This window comes from Neolamprologus multifasciatus, chromosome 7, assembly GCF_963576455.1.
Source record: "Neolamprologus multifasciatus chromosome 7, fNeoMul1.2, whole genome shotgun sequence".
Taxonomy (NCBI): domain Eukaryota; kingdom Metazoa; phylum Chordata; class Actinopteri; order Cichliformes; family Cichlidae; genus Neolamprologus; species Neolamprologus multifasciatus.
The window spans coordinates 25,628,594-25,655,415 of record NC_140445.1 but is presented as its reverse complement, the minus strand read 5'-3'; the positions used below and the strand labels follow the sequence as shown (position 1 = coordinate 25,655,415).

Here is a 26,822-nt window from a genome sequence, read left to right as displayed (position 1 = left end):
TTAATGATCAGCTGATCGGCTTTTCTGTCGCGAGTCCGTCTCTCTTTTTTTTCTTTTGGCCCACTTCTCACCAGAAAGAGGAAACCAGCGGCTGAACAACAGCAGCACTATTAAGCTTGATAAGCTGTTGTTAGAATTTATTTGATATTACTTTCTAGACCAGGATCTTTTTCTATGCAGCTGACGGCTGGTAACTGTGCAGGGGCAGATCTAGCAAAGTTTAGCCAGGGGGGCCGATAGGGCATGAACAGGCAAAAGGGGGCACAAAGACATACTTTTCTTTCTTATTCTCATTTAAAATATCTAGCTTTTAATTATTTAATAATTATCTGAATCTTACACCCAAAGTTTTAATCTGATGTAAAATGTATAGAAGTCCATTACTGTATATAGTAACTGTTAAGTCTAACATACCCTAGTACTTTTTAGTAGTAGTACTTTTTCCTTTGGGAAGGTACCATCTGTGCAGTCTGCAATTCTGTTGAAGAAAGATGTTGAATCTATTTAATTATTCTTGAAAAATAATTTATTTCTGTGAATTTTTTTCACCCTGCATCAAATTAAAGTTGATTACATTGATTAAGCATCATGAGGAAGAGGGTGGTTCCCTATTTTCTTTTGCTGGGAGTTTGCAACCCTATTAGTTAGGTTGCTTAATATTTCTGCTAAGTACTCTTTAAAATACCAGAATAGGGAGGATGGGGTAGGTTTAACTTTATTAGATTGATCAGTGTTGCTGATCTATGAAATATTTTGGGTGCAGTGTGTTTTTTTTTTTTGTTTTGTTTTGTTTTTTTTTTTGTTTTGTTTTTTTTTGTTTTGTTTTGTTTTTTTTGTTTTTTTTTACATACAGGTATAACAGAATAGCTTTAGTGTTGTTGTTGTTTTTTAACTTGAGTATGAACTTATACAAAAAGCAGCAAGATATTAAAAAAACAGTTTTACTGATTAAAAAACACACTATATCGGATTCATATCGGTATCGGCAGATATCCAAATTTATGATATCGGTATCGGTATCGGACATAAAAAAGTGGTATCGTGCCATCTCTACTAATTAGACAGAAACTATTCTGCCAGCTTTTTCATCTTAGTACTGCTTACTTTCCAGCTTTTTGTTGCCCCATGTAAACTTTTGAGATGTGTTACTGCCACCACCTTTTTTTTTTTTTTTAAATGTTACACTATTCCAGTTTAAATATTTTCTTGTTGTGTTGTGAATAAACTATGGGTTTTATGAGATTTGCAAATCAGTGTGTACTGTTTTTATTGTATTGCATACACTGTCCCATATTTTTCATATTATCAAAGACTTTTTACTGACTTTAAGACTTATCTCCTATCTACTAACTTATCAAATAACATCAATAATAATGTGAACAAATGGTATGCTCAATTTGTTAACACTCATATCAGCATGTTAACTTTGCAGTCAAAGTAGCCGTGATGCCCAAAATGTGAGTAATGTTTCTCACAGGGAGGAATGTTTCTCGGCTCTGCTGTAGCCCACACAAAACATTTGTTATCATATGTGTACAAGAGCACACACTCACAGTATCCAGTCTAGACACACTCACCAAAGAACGCATACACAAACCAAATGGCCCTTTATACCACTGATAGGCTACTCACACAGAAAGAAGTCAGCTATTGGAAAGCTTCTAGCCTGATCTCATTCAAAGACCATCTTGCTACAGAGCAGTTTGATGGTACAAGATACAGCACAGCAAGCTTTAATTGCAGGATACAGCTATGAAATGAGCAAGATTTGGCATAGCTGAAACACTTCTATAATGACCTACTTTATTAACAGGAAATGTATTTAAGGAAACCTTTACTGGGGAATATTGGAAGAGGTTCCTTAAATCTAATAGCAGAATCAGGGAGAGAACTGAATCCATGACCCCAAACATAACAGCAAACAAGTTCATGTGTCAGCTATTCCTACAAACACCTGTGCATATTAGGATGCAGTACAATATTAGATCTTGACCTGATAGCCCACTGACCTACACATGACAAGGAGGTGAACTCTCTGACTCTAGAAATACCTGTGGTGGTAGACTGGACGCTATTTTAGGAGCGCAATAAGCAGGCAAAGCAACACAGAGTGTAAGTAACCTCTGTGGCAAACACCCAAATGCAACCACTGCAATACATTTTGCACAACTGGTGGAAAAATGCTGGGCTATAAAAATAGCCTGTCACTCCTGTCACCGAAAGAGCAAAATGACCACTGAGCTCTGCAGCCTAATAAGCCACAAGGTAATTAACAGATTATTGAGTATGAAAAAATATTAAAATGTGTTTGTGTTTTCAAATGTAATGTGTAAGATGGCTGAGAACAGAGGAGTATTCCTGCTATTTTTTTAAAAGCTAACTCTGGAAAAGCAATACCACCCCCACGCACACATGATATCCATGTGGTAGCACGAGAAGGTTCTCTGACAGACTGGAAATAACAGATTGGTTAGAAAAACATTCAGCTGGACATTGAGAAGACACAGGAAAAAAAAAAGGGGGGGGGGGGGTAAGATTTGAGGTGTGCAAGTAGAAGATGGGCTCTATCAGGCACATGTAATACATCCAAGAACCATTACAGATTTGATTTTAAATAAATTACAGAGAAACATTCCCTTAACACACATGGTGTTAAAATATAGCAACGTAACAAACAAAACCAAATAAGACTGGAAAACACCTGCACACATGCTGTACATGTGACAAAACATTTAATAAAGGGCTTTTAAATGTTTTATTAATCTTACCACACCACATACAATTATTAGTTCTTTCATTTAACCAGGAAGCCCCACTGAGATCCAACTTCTTTTAAAAGGGAGAACTGTTTAAGGTGGGAGCCATATAAACTCAAAACATGCACAAAAACAAAAATGAACATTATATGTTAATGGAAAAAATACATGCAAATATAACTTCTATTTGTTTACAAGAATACACAGGAACCTTTAAATTAACAGGGTTTTACAGCTTTCGGGTTTTATTTCCACCAGAGGACTAAGATTTACAATGTATAGTACATATGGGCAACCCCAACTAAACCCAAAATTTTGGGAGGAAAAAGCAAAACAAGGCTATTTTCACACATTAACTGCCATATATGTCACATGTTGGAAATTATCTGAGACATGATATTAATTAATTATTAGTTAATTAACTAACATTGCTTTTTACTTTTACATTATTGTAAGTCTGGTGATTTCATACATGCAGCATGTACTTCAATCACTCATACAACATAGTTGTGCTTGGGATTGGAACAGAAGTGACAAAAATGAGGTTAGAAAATAGAAATTAATACCAATTCTGTGCTTGTTTCCCCAAAACTTTGACTAATATAAACAAACAAAATATAAGTAGTTTATTTACACAATTCAAGACATTTAATTAAACAGGGACAGTACTTGTTTAGTGTGGCCAGCACTTTCCTTATCTTGTTTTGTGGAAACCAGGAAGGGCAGAACCTACTGTGGTAATTGAGTGCCTTTGTAATCCAGAAATAGTAGTAAAACAAACCCACCCCCTTGGATGACAAACTGAATATCAAAGCAGTCAGAGACACTTATTACTTAATTATAAATACTTGCAAAAACCCACCCTATGTGCTCTCTGGGCACTTTTTCAAATTCTTCATTTCACATTTAGTGGCGAGTTGAACAAATTCCAGTATGAATGCAAAATTTGGTTACATGTTACATTTGGTTGACATACGCTGAACATGTGACATGAATCAAATGCAAATGGAAAACGTAACAATTCATTTGCAGGTTTATGATGAAATGAACGTAATGTATAGGAAACTCAAAAGAGTTGGTATTTATAATAAACATAAAAACATATAGATGTACATAATTGTTATATGCATGGCGTTGTTTGTGCAAAGTTTTATTCAGATTGGCCCACCCATTAAGGAGGAGATAGACTAGGCCAGCGGTCCCCAACCCCCAGGCCTCGGACCGGTACCAGTCCGTGAGTCGTTTGGTACCGGGCCGCGAGAGTTGAGGCTCAGGTGTGAAATGTATAGTTTTCAGGGTTTTTATCAGTTTTCAGCGTTATTTTGTTATCGTTTTTATCGTTTACTCGGTTTTCCTTGGTCTTTTCACGTGTGTTATGAATAAAGTTTCTTTTTTTCGGTACCAGTACTAGTTTTATTTTGTTGTATTTATGCGCGACACCTTAAAGGCCGGTCCATGAAAATATTGTCGGCATAAACCGGTCCGTGGGGAAAAAAAGGTTGGAGACCGCTGGACTAGGCTATTTAATACAAGCTGAAATTAAACGAATGCCTTTTCCTTGAAATGCGATCACGCCCAAGGAGAAATAAAGCTCCCCTTAAAGATGGTCAGTCATACAAGCCTAAGGATCGGTGAGCTGAAGTGATGTATTTTTTTCAGTCAAGAGTTTTACTCCGCTATAATAAACACCACTAGTACAAGCGTAGCAGCACCCTGCATATTTGCTTCAGTGAACATTTTTTCATGCTTTTGTTGGTTGTCAGTTACTTTGTTTCAAAGAACTTCAGAATATTTAGGTCAAAAGAACAGAGTAGAATGGCCCACTATCCCCATCTTTTAATTACTGCCTACTTCACAACATCTTTCACTTTAAGTACACTTCATCTAAAAGCCTACAATGTCTACAGTGTAGGGCGACACTTTAAATCATTTGTACCACTTCACTTCTATTTTCAAGCAAGTCTTCCTTCCTGTGCAATAAAGTACTATGCTGGTTCTTAAATACCTACACAACAGGTGATGATATAGTTGAGATACAGTGGGATAGTGAATGCTGTGGTCCCATTAACAAGAACTGCATGTTGGGATAAAAATTGCCACTAGCACTGATGTCTACTATAACATGATCGCTCCTAATGGCCTATGTGACTTTGCAAAGCCGAAGAAGGAATGAAGGGCAGTCGCATCAGAGCAGCATGACAGCGATAGCGTTAGACTACATTGTATTGGACAGATTTAAGTGGAGCGGAATGCACTGCTCCACTTTCAGCCACATACACAACTGGTGTCATCAACAGGAGGCTGATGAAATAATCATGTAGTGGCAGAGGTGGTGCAATATCAGCAAAGATGTCAGCTCCAACAAAAAGGTTGAACAAGAAGTGTATTTTCAAGTTTTTCTACAACAAAAAAAAATGTATACAAATGTAAGACAGGCTTGGGGCGTCGGGGGATTCCCCAAGAGCATCTTCCTCGGAGGGCTCAACCCGGGGTTGCGGTCATGGCCTATTAAGGGCTCTGTTGGCTCTTAGGTGACGGTTTCCTCATGGCTGCGTGCAGTGGGGCCAGGGGAGGGTCTGTCCTGACGGTTACTGACCTGGTAGCCTGGCTGCCCCTGGGTGGGTCCAGGACAGGCGTGGGGTTCTGTGGGTGCTCCGTCTCTGGGCTGGGGCCCTGGCTGGGCCTTGGGAGCTTGGGTCCTGGTTGGTGTGTCGCCGGGGTTGTGGGCGGGTGGGTGTATGGTGGCCCGGCCCTGGCGCAGGGTGCCACCTGTGCATCGAGCCACCTGGGGGGCTCTTCAACTGGTGGGGGAGGCTGTTACATCTTGCAGGAGGTCTCCTCTCTTCAGGAACTCACTCTGCAGGAGGGGGAGATATAGGAGAGGTGGAGGAAGATCTCAGCCTGGGTGTCAGTTGTCTTGTGTAGTCTGGAAGATGAGTGGATGACGGGGTGGGTGCAGTTTTCTCTGTGGTGGGGCCGGGCGGCGCAGCTGAACTGGGCCCCGGTCCGAATGGGCCTGGGCCCCCTTTCCCTGGCGGGTTGCGGAGTATGGGGGAGCCTACTGGGGTCAGGAGGGGCTATGCGCTTACCTGCTGCTCTCTGGCAGGTAGCTCCATGCTCTCCTGGGTTTTAAATGCACCTTAGAACATGCATGCATCAACACTACATATGCGCGGGCGGAGGGAGGTTTGGAGTCTTCACACACCCCCGTTCTCTGTTGCCTGTTGGAGCGGGGGGTCTGGGAGGAGGAGTTGGCCGTCCGATTGGGGTCTGGAATGTGGGGCCTCCCTGCTGCTGCCGAGTCAGGGCAGTCTGCTCCTCTCCACCACAGGGAAAAGGGTAACATTACCTGGGTCTGGGTGCAGTTTCCCCTTCCAGGGGCAAGGGTTCCTAGACCTGGGGCTTAGAGTACGCTTGGAGAGTGTGATTGTGTGTACAGTGTCTCTTTATGTCTGTCTCCACGTTGGGTGAGTGTTGAGTAATTGCATATGAGAGCATGAGGATGGGAATGGATGTTTGTATCTGTGTGTGCCTGTTTGTCTGTGTCCATATGTCAGGTCGGGTATCAGACGCCACCTCTCTAGGGACATCTCAGGCCCTTCAAGATATGGAGGCCTATCTCCCCCCACCACTTCCCCTGCCAGTGGCAGACGCCCTCAGACATCGGTGCATTGGTGGTTCTTTGTGTCCGGGGATGGGCGTCCAGGTACACACCGGCTCATTCCTGGTGGCTGCTTGTCGGGGGCTGGAGCCCTTGGCCTCTCGGCCTGGGGCTCGGTCACTCTGGCACAGCTGGCTGCCGGCGGAGCTCACGGGCACGTCACTGCAACCCCCCCTGGCTTCTGCTCCGCGGCTGCTGAGTGACCCCTCATCTGGGACTCTCCTCAGCTCTTTCTGGGATAGTGGCACGGCTGCCCCTCTGTTGGTCTTCCTTGGTCTCTTGTGTTCTGAGGGCCTCTGGATGCCTGGAGTTTTGATCTCCTCCATACCTGCTTCATGCCCTGGAGGACGGGGCCGTGGCTCCCCACACCCTCTAGCACAGACCTTCCCAAAGTGTTGGGCTCTTCAAATCACGGGCAAACAGTATCCCACATTCTTGATTTTTAGTTCAAACACTTGTTGTAATGACTAACTACTCCTGACATTTTGGAGATGTTAGCTCTTTATACAGTAAAGTTACAGCGGGATACAAATAATATCAGGCTGATCCTGCCACAATTTGTTCCCCCTGTCTAAATCACGGACAAACAGTATCTCACTCTCTCTTTTTGAAAATGTATTGATTGCAATGTTGAATATTATTACACAGGGAAAAAAACCAACTACACGTAAAAGAATCACACCGTGACGCCTCTGCCTTTCTAAATAGAGGGACAGTAACTGCGTGTGGTGTTTGTGCGTGTGCACACGCGGGGGAGGGGGGGGGGGGCATTTTTGTTGTAAAACAAAGGGGGCCCAGCAAAAAAAGTTTGGGAACCACTGCTCTAGCAGATCATTACATGAAGGAACCTTTTAAATACAAGCGCGCTCACACTCACAGGTGTACACACGGGTGCTCACAGACACAAACTACACCCTTTTTGGCTCCTACCTCAAAGCACACTGTGTGCTGTTGATCTTACGTGCTACACAATAATGTTTAATATTTAGTATTTACTGTTATATTCCCATAGATCATCGTGATGTTGTTTATTATAATGCTCTTTTTTTCTTCTGCTTATTTTCTTTTTTCTTTCTCAACAGGCGATCCAGGTGATTGATATATGTATTTTTTTCTGCTTATTTTGTTGGTTTTTGTTTTTTGCCCTTTATCCCCGTCCCTCTTCCCCGCTGTTTTTCTTTCCCTCTTTCTTTCTCCCCTTTCTTTTCCCCAGTCAAGTCTGTCCCATATTTAGCAAGTGAAAATAAAATAAAAGAAACAATAAAAGGTGAATCAAATAGACCATTACGGCAAGGCTGGGATGGTCCATTTGGTAAACTAAGTCCGTTGGGCATCTTTCTTCGCCTTTAGACAATAATTCTGATGGCAAAAGAGCCAAACGGGACAGGCAAAGAAAGAAATAGAAAAAAGAAGAAAAAAAAAAGACAGGAAAATGTATAAGCTAGCACACCACCAAGGAAAGATGAATTATTATTTGTAATGCAGAATTTCACTTCACTGAGATTTATTAGTGAGTTTATTAAGGATTATTAAAGAATTATTGTTAAAAACATGTCTAATATTTACAAGTATAATAGTATGTCAGGTATATTAGTATTTAAATATGTAGCTCCTGAAGGAAAGCATTTTTTTTTCTGAAAAGGAAAGTCAATTTGAAGACAATGATGGGGTTAGATTTTGAGAATCAAGTCTTTAAAATGCACAGAAATGTTCTGTTTAGGTGATGTGCTGGGCACCTTGCCTCTACTCTGTATGGCCTTATATAATCGCTATTACATTAACTGTGAGTCTGATCTCTCCCTTTCTGTTCCCACCAGCCAGCCAAACGTCTTTCATGTGGGTTGTTTGTTGTCTCTATGCTAATCTTTTTCCTCTATGCTCACCCTGCCCCAACCAGTCATGGCAGATGGCCAACCCGTCTCACAGCCTGGCTTAGGCCTATAATGCCTGAGGTCTTCCTGTTAAAATGGAGTTCTTCCTCACCACCACATCCAAGTGTTTGCTCACAGGGGATTGCTGGATCACAGGGGCTCTTTCTCTAATATTGCAGGACCTTGACCCTACACTATATGAATGTTTTTATCTGCACCAAAAGGCAGACCAGTCCAAGTTTTTCTCATTAACCTTGAAGTGCTCATTAGAGCTGAAACAATTAGTTAACAGATTAGTCAACAAATATGATTTTACAGTGTTTTAACATAAAAAAATTATTAATCTGTTCAAAGTAAAACTTGGCAGATTAATTATCACTGAAAAACAATAGATTAGCAGAAGTTTTGTTCCTTGTTATGTGTAAGTTGGACACAATGAAGCAAAAAGCAAAACAGATTTGAAAAACACTGACATAAGTGAGTGCACAACACATGAACCCTGAATAACTCTGAATAATATACACGTGCTTTGCCTAAGCAACATGTCACAGGTCACTTATTCTGAGATTATTAACTAGTAAGACTCCGCCATACTGCTTCTACTATGGGTTTTTACTTCCTCTCTCTCTCTCGGTTTCAGTCAGTTTCCCCTGCCTTTGGCTGTTTGCCGGTGTTAGTTTTAAGATCCCCCCTTCTTTCTATTTCTAAGTCTGCATCAAGTGTTTACACTGCACTCAGAGTGTGTGTTCCCTCTCTGTCTTTGCCCTGACGCTCATTAAGACACACAAAGACTGTGCTGATAACACTAAGCGATTCCTGTTTGTCCAAGCCTGAAGCAGGCAGAAAGGGCAAGAACAAGAGAGCAAGAAGCCAGCATTTAACAGTAGTAAAGACCCAAGAAAAAGGAACTACTGTGTTAGAAAGATACTGAGAGACAGAAATATTAAAGTGGCATAACTCTGACTTCTGTTGACTTGTACTCTTTTCAAAGACTCACTCTTTTTCTACATGTGTTTCACGGGTATACATTTCTCTGTCAAGCTCTGAAACTCCTCTGCCCTTCTAAAGTAAATAGCAAACAGATGCCTATCGGTTGTGTGTGTGTTTGTGTGCCTGTTTGCTAACCTAAAGATCTGTGCATAAACAATTTGTGTTTTCCCTTCTTAGTTCTCAGAAGGAAAAATAAACTAATATCAGGAAGTAGTAATTCCTACATCAGATTCTGTATGTTTGTAGAGTTGTACTGCTAAGAGCAGATGTAGTTTAACACATAAACATTTACTTTCAGAAACCCAATAGTATTACCCTCAAATGACATTCATGTTGATCTAGGAATGAAAAGGTGTTTGTTCTACTTTCACTTTTCATGTAGTTCTGTTTACTTTCAGTATGCTCTAAATCACTCAACAACAACAAAAAAAGAGAACAGGACATCAACTTCACTGAGCCACCTGGTTAAGATTGACCCAAGAATCAGAAACACCAGAAGGCATCTGAGACGCTATTGTTCAACAGATCTATGGAAAACCTTTCCCAGGAATTCTAATGTATATCCATGGTAAATTTCATTGAAATACAACAATTGCTTTGCCAGATGTCCTGTCAAGGATTAGGGAGTCATACAAGGAAAACTCATAAAAAGCAAAATCTGTGTCTGTATAAATAGGTAACAGACAAGGTAAAAAACTAGACATTAGAATTTTTAAAAAAAAGAATCACTGTGCCAGACAGGTAAACTTATTTAGTCACACACACTCTACACTACTCGATTTGAAACTTGCACCAGTTAACTCACCTACATTTATCTTCATTATGTTTACTGGAGATATAATATTTTTAGCTTTACTCACATTAAAAGTAGGTCAGACACAGATACAACAAGGTTTAACTCCAGTGAGGAAAAACACACCTATACAAGCAAAAGTATTTTCAGCTTGAGAACAGTTGAGATTCAGAAGAAGGCAGGACATACAGGAAGTGGTCAAGAGGATGTAAGAAAGAACAGTGTACAAAATAAAAGGAAAAGAAGCAGAAGAAAATACAGAGATTGGTGCATCAACAATATCTCTGCCCTTTGATCAAGCTGTGGCCGTTAACTTCAAACCCCTTATCTGTAACAAAACAGATCCTCAAATGTCCTCAGACAATACATCCTTTCTCTAAGGCCACAGCTGAAACTGCTTACTGCCCTCTGTAGTACAAACACACGCAAGCACACACAAGCACAAGTCCACACATACACATACACATCACAATGGTTTAATAGACTCTGAAAGCAAGAATAGAAAGGGTTAGCATAGAACTGTCAAACAAAGACCAGATGGTTGCTTTTGTAAGGAAAGATGCTGCCACATATTTCACAACACTGCCGAATGTGGGCCGCACGTTTAGATAATCAGACAAATTTACATCATGAGACTATTTTCTAGTTTAACACTCTTGTTTATAAATCTCCAGCAACATTTAGCACCACCCTTTCTTTACAAAAGATATTCCGCTCTAAAACTAGAGCAAGCTGTAGTGCCCAACATAACATTTTTTGTGCACTGGACCATCAGGAGAGAGATCAGCACAAAAAAGCTCATGTAATTACTTTTTATGCTTCTATCTTAATCCATAGAAGCATAATTTATTAGACTTATATTTTCTATTACCAATCCTAATATGCAAATTAATTAGTAACCTAAGCTTTAAAATGTTATATAGACTCAGCTCTGCTGCAGGGATCACCAAATCAGCAGTGGGCAGGAGCAAGTGAAAATATGTCTTTCATTCACATTTAAATGGTTCGATGAAAAACTTTTATTCAATTATATTACATTTTTAATAATATAGTGCCAATTTACACCAACAGTTGCCTTGAGGTGCTTTATATTACCAAGTAGAGAACATATAATATTAGAGAGAAAACCCAAACAATCAGACGATCCCCTGTGAGCAAGCACTTGGCGATGGTGGGAAGGAGAAAACTTCCTTTTAACATGAAGAAACCTCTAGCAGAACCAGGCTTAGGGTGGGGCAGCTGCCTGCCTGGTCCAGCTCGGGGGGGTGGGGGTTGGCTGGGGGTGGGAGGGAGTATATAGAGATGAGGACAAAACACAAACTGGTAGACACTAGAGCAGGGCGATATGACCAAAAATATTTATCACGATATACACTTGAAAATTTGCAATAATGATATAACTGATGATATAAGACACACTAGACAAAATACTTTACAACTCCACAACTTTATTAGTGCAAAAAACCCACCAATGTATTTTCACTTAACAACAAGTGGCTCCTGCCTACGATAGCCATAATGCTCCGACAATCCATCAAGCAGTGCGGGTTCGTAGCTTAGCAAAGTCGTGCTAAAACATTTGACAGATTTTCGAGCGCCATGTACCACATAAAATCGTTTCGAGGTCAGTAAACACAACCAGAATTCATACATAAGGCACACGGGATTATAAGGGGCACTGTCGATTTTCAGAAAAATCAAAGGATTGATTTTAAGTGTGCCGTATTTTCCGAAAAACATGGTAATAATGACGGCCCGCTAGCATGCTCTAGCAAAAATAGTGCTTTGTTGTGTATCTGACGGACGAAAGCTAAACCAGTTCCACACACCTGAAGTTGCAGCATTCTGGTTCGTCCGTTTCATTCAACGATCCGCTTTCGCCCTTCTCATGAATGCTCTGTTCTTTGCATTGTTTTACTGCATAACTTTTTGTTAATCAAAGGGAAGTAGATAAAGTAGCTGACTTGTGTTAAAACAAGACATGACAATGGTTGACATGTTTGCTTTTCTTTCCATCTTTCCCAGTTTTTTTTAATCACTAGCCAACACTGCATTACACATAAACACAGGGAAAAAAAACTAAACAAAAAACAAAACTGTGAGCACATCCATAAATTCCCTCCATTCTTTTCACTTCTTCACTAAGCGCTGTCTTATTAAAACACACACACAAATTAACAACACAAATTAGTTAACCTTCCTAATTGCCTCTGCTTTTATAGCTTTAATTGTGCTCCTGTCATAAACAACTTGTGCAGTTACAGGAACAATAAGACCAACTGTTGAGCAAAGCCCACTGTAACTATGTGCTCATTCACATCTGCTGTGAATACAAGGATCAGCTAATTGTGTACAAGCTAAAGCTTTAATGAACCAACTGTATTACAGACTGCAACCTCCTTAGACTATAAAGAGGCAGTAGATCACTTGAAACCCATTAACAATTTTTTTTTTTCAATAAAATACACTACTTCGAATCAATTTTAAAGCCAAAGTACTGCATAGGATGTCCAGCAGGGGGGCTTTGTGTGTGCAAGGGGACCTCCAGTTAAAAAAAATTGTTCTCGTACAACACTTCCTCCTGACACAAATAGCTTTTCCTGCCCTATAAATAAACACTGCTAGACTTGGAAAGCGACCAGCCTCATTACACTAGAGGGCTGCTCATAAAGTTGAGGGAGTATAAAAAAAATACACAGTTCCACTTCAGTCAAGATAGGAGCCAGTTTAAACACACTCAACTGTAGACTCGCATGTGTATCAAGTTTTGGGGGTTTTTTTTGTTTGTTATTTTAAAAAAGACATTGTGTTGAGCTAAAAGCTAGAAATCTTTACGCCAATCTAATCCATAAACCTGTCTGTTGCTTCACTTAATTTTAAACCATTACACAGAACAAGAAACACGTCTCACAAACTGTTCTCAGAAGTACAATGCCAAAAGTCTCTTAAAAAGGAAAGTCTCAGTTTTTTCAGATGAACTGTGTCTAACCCTCCCTCCATCCATCTCCTAGCATGAACATTGTTCCAGTTGTTCAGAGAAGGCCAAACTAAACAACCCGTCTGAACTGAACTGGGGGCAGGGAGCCTAAGTACCCTTCTCAGAGAAATAGGCTTTTTCTTACACTTTCATCCTTTCCTCATCATTTACAATCACTATTTCTTTGCTCTTGTAATATCATATTTTTGTCACATTTTGCTCCTGATGACTTCATCGCAGTCTTCATTCCCTACTCCCCATTAACTGAACTCCTTTCACTCACCTTATCGGTTTCTGTCTGTTTTAAAGGTTCCGCCATTTTTATCAGTGATTTGTTGGGTCTTACTTACTTCATTACTTCATCTACATGTAGTGCAGTCATGCTATGCTGGATGTAACACATGCTTTTTCCTAAACCCAGTCTGATAAATGTCCTTTCTCTCAGACATGATTACATCAATACTCACACAAGGCAGCCAACAGGCTAACCTTACATCACCACTGATATCTTCACACCCACATGAGACAACAAACTAGCCCATGCACAAACATACACCCACACATAAATGAGCATGCAAACACATGCAGACACCAGGATCGTCATACCCGGCTCTTCTTTACACGCTCTGCGTTTCATGTATTTGCTGACGAGCAGGTTTTCTAGCAGTGTGTCTGCAGTTCATGTGCACAGGCGATAAGAAATAAAGGGATCCCATGGGAAAGTCCTGTTTTAATTGGATCCATGTTTAAGCAGACCCTAAGCTATTTTCTTCTGCCTTTCCTTGGATTAATTGAAACTAGTTCAAGGCTGTATTTTTTAATATTCTTGTGGAGTAAATCTGGAATGATGAGAGCATTGCAAGTGCAGTCAGCAGTTAACTAACTCCAGTCTATAAAGAACCAATACTGGTATACTAAACATGCATCTCAAAGGCTCACTATCCAGCTAGAAGACCAATTTTCAATCAATTAAATGGTTAAGTGATGAAACCTTTTAGCTCCATTTCATTGTTCATGCTGGTGAGCCGTACCAGGTTTCTAAAGCTCCTGTGACTATATGGCAAGTGTTTTGAACCTACAATCACCATTACACGTGCGTTTTGACAATTTGGAATATTCTCTCAACTAATTCTAAGATACAATATTTTCAGATTGTATGCAGCAAGTGTCATAATTATCCGTTAGAGTTGTGTACTCCCTAATCTCCTGCTGACAATTGACACACACACAGACAGATGCAAACCCTTCCTCCTAGTCTCCCAGATTAATGCCCGCCTGTCCCTAAGGGTTTACTGTCACTCTCAGTACTAATACCCTTTTCACTACACCCAGCCAGAACAAACCATTAAATGCCAAACCAACTTAGACTGGGCCTAATCAAACACTGCCAAGTGCAGTCTATGGCTTACTTATAAGGAAAACTTCTTTAATTGAAGAATGAATATATTACAGTGATTCTTACACTTTACAGGGGGGGAAATAGAATGTAATGTTTTTCTAAGATTTTCCTTGATGTTCTGCATTTATAACCCAGTAAATTCTTTTGGTTCAATGTTTAACCACCCAGTGCAAAAGGCATTCTTTTATAAATGTTTTCAGATTATCAGCATGTGATTATGATTGCATTGTTGCACCAGTTAACACAGTGGACACATTTCATCACTCCTGATAAGGAATCATCCATCCATTCCTCCCGTTTTTGCACAACCACATACAGACGCTACATATTCTGAATATGGCAAAAATATGGCAAAAATACAGCAAAAGCTACGTGTACAGTTTAGATTCTAACAGCTCCGTTAAATGTATGCTATGGAACAGCTGTGCCTAGTGAGAGGAGACCGCATAATCCACACATGAATTAGACACAGAGAGGCTGGATGATAAGGCATGGGTATGTGTGTGTCTGATAGTGGTCTTTGCGCATGAATGTGAATATATGCATGTGTTTGAATGTGTGTGCGTGTGTAAGCCTTGAGTAATCCTGCTTAGTCCAGCAGCTGGGGGAGCAGGTTTAAGCAGTCTGGCAGTTTGAAGGGCTGGAAGAGGATATAACACCAGGACCACTGTCAACAATAATTGAATACACAGACAATAACATGCAGTCAATCAGTGTGTGTGTAAGTATGTGTCTGCATCTCAGTCCACAACTGTCCAGCTTGTGAAAATGTGCTTGGGGGAGGGTAGTAAGACGCTGAGAGTCAGATAACAGCTAAAGCAAGGTAACTCATTTATAGAAGCTTTGCTCAAACCGCAGGGACCAAGCTGTTAATGCGGCCTCAAAAGGTCGAAGCACACGAGAGTCAGTGAAGATTTCTCAAACTAATGACACAATCAAGAAAAAGTATGCTACAAAAATGTTACATGACACTGTAAAAAAAAAAATTTACGCGGTTTTGGTGAAAAGTTAAATAATTAAAAGAATGATGTCTTTGAGGAAGAAACAATACTGACAGCATGCTACTGTAACTTTTAATGCCATATAATACAATAATTTCTTTCTTTTCCAAGCTTTAAAACTGATGGAAACACTGTTCTTAGAAACCATCAAAACGGTTTCTAAAAAAAGTGTTAAGGTTTAGCTAGTAATAGGCAACCAGACTGGCCAGCAGCTGTCTTCAGGATGTTTGTTAAAACGGCAGAATTATCATAACTCTGCAGTGCAGGAAATAGGCCAACTAGAACAAAGACAATTTCTTGGACAGTACACCAGCAAACAAACTAACTGTGCTAAAACTGTTGTTTTAGATTACAGATTACAATAGACAGAGTGTAAAATGAAAGTGAAAAGCTATCAAATCTAGCTGCCTGTAATTTACAGTTTAATAGAGAAATTACGTAGATTACTTGGTGCACAATAGACGTGATAGGCACTTTTTATACAACAACCCAATGCTGCGTTCAATTACATTTCTGTTGTACATATGCCATGTACATCGAGTATTTTTGTGCAAGTTGTTTTTTAGATATGTGGGGATATGTGGTTATGGTAGTTACAATAGATAATAAGTGACATTGTAACACTCAGGAAAGTGACTACAAAAATGTACTTTTCTAATGCTAATGCTAATTTAACAGTAACAGTTTTGATCCAGCACTGCCAATTCCTACTGTGTTTACAGTAGGAATACTGTAATATTATTTTTACAACAGCAACAAAGCTGAGAGTATTAGACTGTAAACTCTATATTCTAGAGCAAAGTACTACTTTTTTATAGTAAGAATCTGTTGCCATAGATTTGAATAGGTACGCTGTAAAATAACAGTTAAAACCTTGTAAATGTAACCGTGCGTACTGACAGTTTTTAACTGTGACATTAGTTAGAGTGTACATGTTTTTAGAATAGTGTTCATATCATATCACTGTAAGTATGTATTATACTGTAGTAGCATTTGGGAGGCGTTCTGAAATCTCAATTATTTCTGTTATCAACCAAAAAGTGTTTGTACGACCAAGAACTGAAACAGCTACTCAGTGCTGGAATTAAATACTTGTTCGCTTCCAAATTAAAAGCCAAAAGGCTGCTTTCTACACGAAATATTTAAATCCAAAAAACAGACTTGCACAAAACAATCATATTAAACACACAGTAAGGAAAGCTTACTATTGGTATGGGTGGAGAAATTCAAATGTGATTTTGCAATACTCCCGTATTGAGTACTTCCATATTCATCTACACTAATACAGAACTAAGATAATACTTGCCAACACATTATTTCAACACAATATATAACACATGTATTAAATATACAGATTATATGTAACATATGATAGAAGTGTTACCACATATGGTTCTGAGCCTTGGCCTATATTCTACACTTAATTAATCTTCAACAGTTCAGCTTAGACTTTAATTAAAAGTACATTAATATTACATTGCAAAGCTGGTTATTAATAAACTGAAAGGCGTTTACATCCTTAGGGTACCTTACTTTAAAGAAGGTTTTGGGCTTACTTCAGTTTTTTTTTGTTTTTTTTTTTACATGGTTAAATAAAGTAACATTGACCTAACTGAATTTAAATTAAATTATGTTTTAATTCATTTTAACAAGACAGTTAAAATATTTCTTAATAACACTGCCAATGCACAGTTTTTGAAAGCTGACTGTTCAGACATGGCTGAAGCAGAATGCTTTAAATTTCACTGTGGCCATTTTCCAAACTCATTCCCAGAAACCCGATTACACCGTCTGCTTTTCTTAAACACAAGTCTCTCTCCAACACACACACAGACACACACAAAAACCCTCATTATACTGGTTGTTTGGGTAAATAGGCTTAGCTGAAATGATCCACAAATTCCAAAATGTCAGTAGCATAGTCCAAAGAGATGCTCAAGTACAAGGACTAGAAGGCAGACACAAAGTCTAGCAGACAAGCTTACAGCTACAAACATAGTTATTGTGGTATTTCTCCATTTAACAGTAAAGAGAAATTCTTCGGATTCACTGACCTTGCATAACTGCACACCTGCTCGCAGATTCTGATAAAGCAAAAATGGCGCCACTCCCTCTATATCAAGCATTGGTATGCACTGAATTGGTGTCAAAAGACAGAGCACAGCCATGATGACCCCAGTGCAGAAAAACCCATGTTATTATCGCTGCTGTATAATCTGTGACAAAAATCACACATTTAGCTGTGTTCGCAGTCAATTCTTTGTACAGCATTAACACTGTTTAATATTAAACTTGGAAATACATGAGCACCTCAAGCGTAGGAGGCATGTTCACACTACTCAGCCTCACAGTGCATTCACAGCGCAGCATTTGAGGAAGCTGATCTACTTAACCTGCCTGCATATTCTGCTGAGTGTGCCTGGCTGTACAGTTTTGAGCTGGTTTCTACATTCATGTCTATTATTTCATCAAACCTGTTGTTACATGCTGTAAAATAATTTAAGTAAATGATACTGGATTTGCTAAACATAATGGGGAAAGAAAGCCCTGGTTTCTGTCATGGATAATAGAGATGATGACGCCAGTTTAGTAAAGCCATAGTGGAAAATGGCAAATGTTGACTTATGATAGAGGTGGCATTTCACTCAAACAGAGTTTTATATGCCAGCAATATCAGATTTTAGCTGCATTAGTAACAAATTACAATGTCTGGGCTCTATACCCACTGTTTCAGTGAGTCTGTATAGCACAAGGATGGCAAAAAAACAAAAATCATATCACACAGCGGCAATGTTTTTTTCCTGTGTGGTTAAAAACTGATCAATTAACCCCAATGGCTTCTTCCCATCTTCTCTTTCACAAATAATCACACTTAAACCTGAAGGTGACACACCCTTCCACAGCAGCCTAAACATTAAAGCAACACACCACAAAGACAGAGGTGTTTTAACTATTCGTGCCACGTTTGACATTGTCAAAACTGTTAACTTTTTATCCAAGTAAATACAAGGTCAAAGAAAGATCACACTATACACTGGTCCCTCGCTATAACTCGGTTCACCTTTCGCAGCCTTGCTGTTTCGCAGAATTTTTTTGTGTGTGCAATTTTGCATGGGTTTTTTTTGTAAAAACAGCACGTTGTGTTCTGCGTCCTGATTGGCTGTAGACCATTGTCAATCAATCCTGTGCCGTGTCTCCTGGACAACACAGAATGCATTCAGCTTGTCACATTTACATAAATCATCGATCGCTAGCAGTGTGACTCTGAAGTGCTGTACTGTATGTTTGTAAGTTTTCTCCCCAACAAACACAAAAATGTCCACAAAACATTTTGCACCATCAAAGGCGCCTGCGGTAGCACCCAAAAGGCAGACGAAGATGCTAACCATGGCACAAAAAGTTGGACTTCTGGACATGCTAAAGGAAGGTAAAGTTACCGTATTTTTCACACCATAAGGAGCACCGGATTATAAGGCGCATTAAGCGAATCAAATCCGTCAGATAAGTCAAACTTTACTCAACTCATTCTTCTTTCTTCCTCTACTTCCGTACCATTGATTCATTAATGTTGAATTCTCTCACAGCTGCTGTATTCCCATGTTTTGGACCTGAAAACAAGGTTTGATCTTTGGTTTCATTCTATAATACTAGACTTATTTTTCTACAAAGGTTTGAACTTTGAGAGTGTTTAAACGAGAGAGAAAAGTGTGAAAATGTTCATGTCTGTCTGAGAAAAGTGTATAAAGTGTGTAGTGAGGGGTTTTAAAGCCTTAAAACATCTATAATATTTGTAAAAAATAAACTGGCTACTTCGCGGATTTCACCTATCGCAGGTTATTTTTAGAACGTAACTCCCATGATAAACACATTTAATATTCAAGCAAAGTGTTTGTGTCCATGTCTTTATCGTAGATTAAGTTGTGCAGGGGCAACTGGCACAAAGGGAGTGTAAAGGGTGATCAGGTGTTATGTCATATAAACATATTAGTGTTACTGTATACTAGGTTTAAATATTAAACTTTAAGATTACACTTCTAGTTGTTATGCTGCACTAAATGGAAAATTCTGCATGTCACATTTGCGCAATTTCTGTGAGTAAGCATGAGAAGAAGGAAGAGTAGCATAAAAGGGTTTCACTTATTGATACAAATTACTTAGCTTTTTTAAATAGGGTTTAATTTGTTTATGAAATACAATTTTGTATATAAAATAGCCAGAAATAATAGGAAAAAGCACAGCTTTCTCTCAAGTGAAAGCCTATTTTGAACATTCAAATTCTCTCCTCTCTGTAGATACAGTTGGTGAGAAGGAAACAAATAAGTTTATTGCCCCAATCCAGATATCATGTGAAACAACACATGAAACAGCTTGAGAGCATAGCATTTGAATGCATTCTTTTTTTTCCACTTCTTCACTTGTTTGAGCAGTTATATATAGTTAATAGTAACTTTAATAGTAATAGTAAGTTTAATTATTATTATTATTATGACGGTAAGGAGGACAGGACATCAGAAAAAAGCAGAGTGCAATCCAGTAAATATTCAAAATAAATGACCCCAGTTTCTAACAATGCAATGGTTAGAACAAAACTGAGTGGGAGACGTGGCATTAAAGACATGAACAGGGTGTTTTCCTGGTTTTAAATAGGAGTTTAATTTTGGTAAAGTAATCTGTTTCACGTGCTTTTCCTTATGTGAATAAAATGTGTCATTACAAAGTTTACAGGTCATGTACAGCTACGCTACGGCTTGAATACATTTTCATCATGAACCCTTCTCAAACTGGAAAAAAACATGTATTCAATGTGTTATCATTGACCTTCTAGAGATCATAAATCACACTGTGACATTAACACAGGCTGGTCTTTTCCTGTTAAGCCTCGTGATGTAGGCTTGTTTGGCTGAGCTTGAGAAGGATCATTAAAGTGAAGCATTTATTTAAGATTTGACACTGAACCACAGTTTCCATTGCACATTGTCTGGAAATACCTTAATGTCATAAAAAAGCTATTTATAAACTTTCTGTTACTATTGTTTTTTGATTTTTTCTTTTAAAGGAGCCTCTGTTTTTCAGGGAGACATTCCTGAGCATCTGTCACTGCCAGACTGAAATAGTACTAATGGCTGTTAAGGGTTTCTGTAAAAAGCAATGGAATGACTATTGGCTAAGGTAAACACAGCAGCCTGTGAAACTTTGGTGCCGCATATCCTAATCACGACCAGTAGGTTTTATCACTCTGTGTGGACTAAAGTCCTGGTACTGTTTCAACCAGTTTTCTACAGCATAAAAACAAGTGTGTGCTTTACTGAAAGTTTCTTGCTTTTAAAATAAAAAATTAAGTAAGCTTCTTTTAAGCATCTGTTCTTAATTAAATGGTGACAAAAATCTAACATTTTAGAAAAAAAAAAGTTGGCTACTGTACTTTTCAAGCAGCCAGTAAGACAGAAACTGTTTTTCTGAATATAGTAAAATCAATACAAGACACACTGAGGGTGTTATACTGACTGAGTGATGAGGAACGTGTACCATAAAGAAACAGACACTTTTGCAGGGAGATCAATGAGGTTATCAAATTATTTAAAAATATGGCCTACTTTACAGCAAAACATTGCCTGAATATAGTCAGTTTGACATGGAATTTTACAAGAGAGACAGCTATTATCAAAAGACTGTCTATGACTTATGCATGGCGCAGAAGTGCAGGTCCAAACATCAAATTACAAATATGAAAATGGGGACCAATTACATAAAGTAGGAGACAAACCAATGAATTGTCCAAGCAATCAAAAGTGCAATAGTGTACTGTATGTGGGTGGCAGGTCTGCAAAGGCATGCATGACAGCAAACGGCATCGGTTCTGTTTCTAAGCAACGCTCACATCCACAGCTCTCTCTTTCCTCTCTCATGCCACCTACGACTGGCTATTTTAGTGAGGATGGGCATTTCACTGTAAAAGCATCTCAAACAATTCACAACTGCTACTGATATAACAGGGGCTTAGACAGGAAAACACCTGGCAAAGGTGACACAGACACCATCCATTACACGCACTGTGAAGGAGCTGTTTGACCTTGGAGCCCAGTGCTGGACTCCACATTTTCAAGAACAATGGACACTATTGTACTCCTCCCACATAACTGAATGAATTTGCAATAATTTACTGATATTCGGCAGTAGAGACATAACAGAGAAAACTGGGTCATTCTTGTGAGAAATCAGCACGTGCTAAGACCAGCCCACATGGTGGTGTGACACCTTAAAGGTTTACCCATAATCACTTAGGTATTTTGGAGTTTTCGTCAGTTATTTATCAGAAAACAAAGCAAAAATCCAGGGTACCAATGCTTCTTTCTGTTACTTTCTATCACAGATGCTAATTCGGTGCAGGCTTGCTACTAAAACTATGATGTATGCTCAATGTCGCTTGCAGGAAAAAAAAATTAGCTGAATAATTGTGATTTAGGGTTTAGGTTGTGACATCTGGAGTAAGTGTAAAAATTATTTCCATTCTGACAAACCTTTCAGCTGTGTACCTAAAAAGTTATGAAGGATCAAAATGCTTGAAAAAAATAACTCAAATTAAAAAGCACCTGACTTTGGGAACCATTAACTGAGAAAATATTCATAATAACAACCATTTATTTTTAATGGTTTCGTTAAATATTCTGATGTTATTGTACAAAAACAGAAAATGTATTCCAAGGGGGGGACCTTATCTATGATTTGATTGATTTTATATGCAATGACGCAGCTTTAAAAAATGGAATCAAACATTAGGAATAAATTGCTGATACTGTTTTGTTGTTCCCAGAATAATTTTAAGTGCACATTTTATTGTTTTTATTGTTTACGTGTGGATCTCGAGGGGGGTTTCATTTTCTCCCCACTAGCACACATCTAGCCCACTACACAATAATCCCGAGTCGTGTTATGCCTTGCAGCTCATGTTGTGGGTATAATTGAATAAAAGGGTGCATGTACTTCACCTAATTCCTCCTCTGCAGATCAGTCTCTCTCCCTCTCTCTCAGCAGAGCATGCCATTAAATCAGAGCTCACCATCCTGCCCCACCACACACTTGATCACATGGAAACTGTTTACATAAACCAAGCGTCTCATTTAGATACCATTCCTCACTACAGCTGCCAAAGTCTCCACTTCTGACACACCCTCCCTCACCTTAAATCCAGTAAACTCTGCAGACCTTTCCTGTCTTGCCATTTGGCTCTGTGTCATTAGGGTCACTGTGACAAAAGATGAGTAAGACGCTGTGGAGACGCCTAACTTCCTGTGAGTGTGGAGTATCTCAGACTGTGACCGAACAAATGACTGAACTACCTTGGAGCAATTCCTCCCAAAAGAATGATTCATCGTCAGCAGGATCAAATTCTCATTCGGAGCAATGCAGAGTCAGACGTATCTGTGGTTTTTGTAGGATTCATTTAAAAAGTTTCCAAAGTGACTCAAAGAGAAACGCATATAGCTTCTACGTTGTCAAGCAGGGTAAAAAAAAAGCAAAAAGCTACCACAATAAATAGTTCTGCATCCTTTTTTGGGCCCTTAAAATCCCATGACATGCCAAGCGAAATCAAGTATGTTTATAAAGAGCTCCAAAATGGATTACACGGGCATCATGATTTGTTTTAGTTCTCTAAACCCATTTATTTTTCCTACAGCAAATATCAAAATATCAACAAGCCACAGGCTTCTGCTGCTGAGTCCAAAAACTGAGGAATTCTGCCAAAAATCATTGCCGACTGTTCAAGACATACATGCACAGACAGTGACTCATCCATGCAGACATGCACATGTGCACACACAGTTGCATGTACACAAAATACACAGCCAGAAACACATGTTACATTACTTACATCAGTTTTTCTAAACTTGGCTTTGAGGCTCTTCATGTTCAGTCCAACCCATGCAGTCGCTCACTCAATCGCTCAGTCGAGACTGCGAAGAAGAAGGGAGGGAAAAAAAGCCACACAGATGTTTAAACTTAGCCTCTGTGATGTTAGTTCCCATTTTAAATGTGACTCCGTCTTTCTGAAGACTTAATTTTTGGGCTTTTTGTAACATTATATTCGCATAGGTTAGCCTTGGTGAGCTGTAAACACAGAGCACAGAAGCAGAGACAAACAGTAGTCTGTAAAAACTAAAGAGCAGTGTTTGCTAAAGCCTCATCAATGAGTTGTAGTGTAGCGCTAAGGGACAAAAAGAGTCCTACATTTGTTATATGTCAGAAGCACTTTTTCATTTAATTTCTCCTCTTTTATAGTACCACATGCAATTCTCTTTTAAACCTGTTGCTGATTACGATGCCTCGCTTTCTATCGTTTCCTACAAGGATGTTATAAATCACAGCAGAACCCTTGGGGATGTCTGGCGACTGTATTTTTGCAGCCTGACTGCCTCAAGTAATTTTCAGTTCCTCAAGCCTGAAATGACCTTGTCAGTGATTTAACCCCCAAATATCCTTTGGCACATTCCTGCCGAAATTGGGCAACTAACTTACTTCATTATTTCCAAGGTCTGCTTGTATTACAACTCATTGCACAGTGTAAGCAATTTGAGATTCTTTGCAAACATTACTGGCAGTCTGGGGTGCAGGAATAAACATCTTTTAAATGTGTAGAAAGCACAGAAGCATAAGTTAGAAAGAGTTAATCCGATTTTAAGTCTTATTAGAGAAGTGGGAGGGTGCAAAATAACTCCTGCAATATCTAGCCAACATTCAAGCTATTTGCCAACCGCATTCATAAGGCAACCTTGATCCTGCTTTGCGTACAATGAAACTGGCGTGTGCTGTTATAATTTCTCTGCAGAAAGCACGGGAGTAGAATAAAAATGAATTGTCCAGGATGTCCCGCTGAAAAGCAAACTTCACTACTGACTGCTGTCAACAAGCATCTCTGACCCGAGCGTCTCAAGCAACGAATCTTTGCATATTTGCCTCACTGCACATCAAACAGCCACATTTCTTTTTTCTTCTTCTTCTTTTTTTTTGTACACGGATATTATGAATACGCGGAGAGACACGGTTAAAGCTTGGATATCAGATTGGACTTACACGAGAGCTGTGCTCCGTTTAAATTCACCAACGGGACTCACACACAGTTCAACTCTTAAGCATCATTTCGACCTAAACTGCTTACATGATGTGAAATTACCGGACACACTTACCCCAGTCCTTGTGCCGAGAGTCGCGGGGAGCGCGAGACATAAAAGAAGAGACAAGCGCTTTTTAAAAATAGCTAAAACCAGATTAGCCGCTGAACAAGTGTGAACACAGCGAGTCTTTGTGGAGCTATGTCGACCAGGAGGGAGCATACGGAAGGAGAAACCGGCGCGACCCTTCACGGCGGCTCTCCTCGGCCCGCATTCATTAAAAGTTGAGCTGTTGGTGGACTCCTGCTCGTCTCTGGTTTGGGACTCAACTCAACGGCCGCTGCCCGGTTTAGGAAAGTGACGTCACTCCCCTGGAGCTCTCGTGACCGCGGCGAGCGAGCCCTGTTCTGTTCTCTATTGTACCCCCCATTCATGTTGTGGTTAAAGGGGCATTTCTCACAAAACCCCACCGGAGGGGTGCACATTTGAGAACATTTGGACCCTCGCCCACAGGCGGTCACGCGTTTTCATGCATTAAACTTCTGCTTCAGCTATTAATTCAACTACATAATTATATAATATTATTAACGCAAAAAAATATGTCTCGAGCTTTTATATTACACTTGAAAAACACTTTAGGGTTACAATTTATTTATTTGTTAAAACAAAATAAAATAAAATGTATTTTGAACAATTACAGCTTCCTTTGCCATCAGTGCCACAGGCAGGTATCGTGCGTAAGAGCTGTGCTTTTATCAGGTCAAAATATGTTTGGTTTTTTTTACATTTAAAATGGAGTAATTATATAAAACTATCAAATATATTATAAACATGACATAGCATGTTTTTGCTTAAGCATTTATACAACATGTCTCATTTCTTCCATTCACACACATTCACTCGCTTCTACATCTATGTGCTTTCACATTCCAATGAATGCATCAGAGGCAAGTCAAGGTTAGGTATCTTCCCAAGGACACTTTGGCATGCAGATTGGAGCACCCAGGGACTGAACCTCCAGCCTTCTAACTACAGATGACCACCTCAATCTCCTGAGCCACAGCGACAAATGTTTTATGTATGTATGTAAGTTAAATATTGTAAAATAATGGTCCCCTGGAGATGTGCCACTGATGCTACATTCTAAGAAAAGTCTATTATTTAGAAAGGACACATCACAGTGATGAAACCCTATAGAGCTTTCCTGAAGCTCTAAAAGCATTGTTTATGGTAAGTCCAGTGTCTCTTTTCTTTTTCTTTTTTTTTTCTCTTTTTATTTGGAACATAGCTCAGGAAATTTACTCAAATGCTTTAAGGGGATGTGCTTTATTTAAGTAATCCTATGTAATGTTTCACTATATTTTAGATGCAAATGTTGTACTTTGTACTGATACCAATTATCTTTAAGCTTTAACTGCTAATAGTTTGCAAATGTTAAAGCATCCATTCATTTTCATCCAATTGTCCAATTCGGGGTTGAACCGCAAAACAGATGAGCCTATCTCAGCTGTCTTGGTTTGAGAGATGGGGTACACCCTTGGTGGGTCTCCAGTCTATTGCAGGACTAGATCTACTAAAGGCTAAAACATTTTTTGGTCACTTAGGTTGGCCGACAAGCTTTATTTAAGGGAGCTAGACACCTGATTTTCTAAACAGTTGCAAAACACTTACTGAATGAGAATAATTTTGAAACTCTGTCATTTTCACTGTACAAGGAAAAAGGGCTGTGCACTAGCCCAAAATCCATACCCAGTGTTTGTTTGTTTTTTACACCAATTATTGTACACTGATTAAATAGTCTAATTTCTTGTGGAAACCCTCTGTCTGGTGTGCCACTCCTTGTAAGAAAAAAAAAAGTCAACACACTTGAGTTTTACTCAGAAAGAAAAACATTGATGTATGGATAAATCCTGAGTAAAACACAAAGATGATTACCAGACAGAAAAGCAACAGAAATAAAACTTTGATTGTATTTTATGTTGGACGGTGAAGATCAGCACAGCAGGACTTAATATATCATAACATTTCTACCCTAATATTATTCAACCTCCACAAAACTGGACTGCACTTCAGAGCCCCAAAGATTATGAATGAGTGTTTGCTTAAGTTGTGCACAGGGTGTCACCTGGTCTCCAGGCTGTAAATTCAGTGTGCATCATCTCTGAAGTTGAGAAATGCTGCTAGCTGAACAAGTCATGTTGATGTTATGGGTCTATGTTGCAACAGGACTGCGGTGAAACGTAATAATACAGGTGTGAACCTGTCTG

The 26,822-nt window shown here is 39.3% G+C and overlaps 1 protein-coding gene and 1 long non-coding RNA gene across 3 annotated transcripts in view; both read right to left on the bottom strand.

Annotated features, from left to right (window-relative positions):
- rai14 (retinoic acid induced 14) overlaps nt 1-24,951 on the bottom strand; it is a 56,665-nt gene extending 31,714 nt beyond the window's left edge. The window contains exons 1-2 of one of the 2 annotated variants that reach the window (XM_085166914.1): nt 24,631-24,951; nt 23,319-23,400 (exon numbers count right to left, since the gene is read on the bottom strand). In XM_085166914.1, the coding sequence (XP_085023040.1) occupies nt 23,319-23,354 (36 nt within the window). In that variant the 5' untranslated portion in view covers nt 23,355-23,400; nt 24,631-24,951. The remainder of the gene's footprint in view (nt 1-23,318; nt 23,401-24,630) is intronic. The other variant, XM_085166912.1, reaches the window with a different exon arrangement.
- On the bottom strand, nt 764-23,312 carry LOC146514396 (uncharacterized). The gene is made up of 2 exons (XR_014875153.1): nt 8,776-23,312; nt 764-8,453 (listed from the first exon to the last, which is right to left on the bottom strand). It is a non-coding gene; the product is annotated as an uncharacterized LOC146514396 (long non-coding RNA).
- Nucleotides 24,952-26,822: the final 1,871 nt, after the last annotated feature.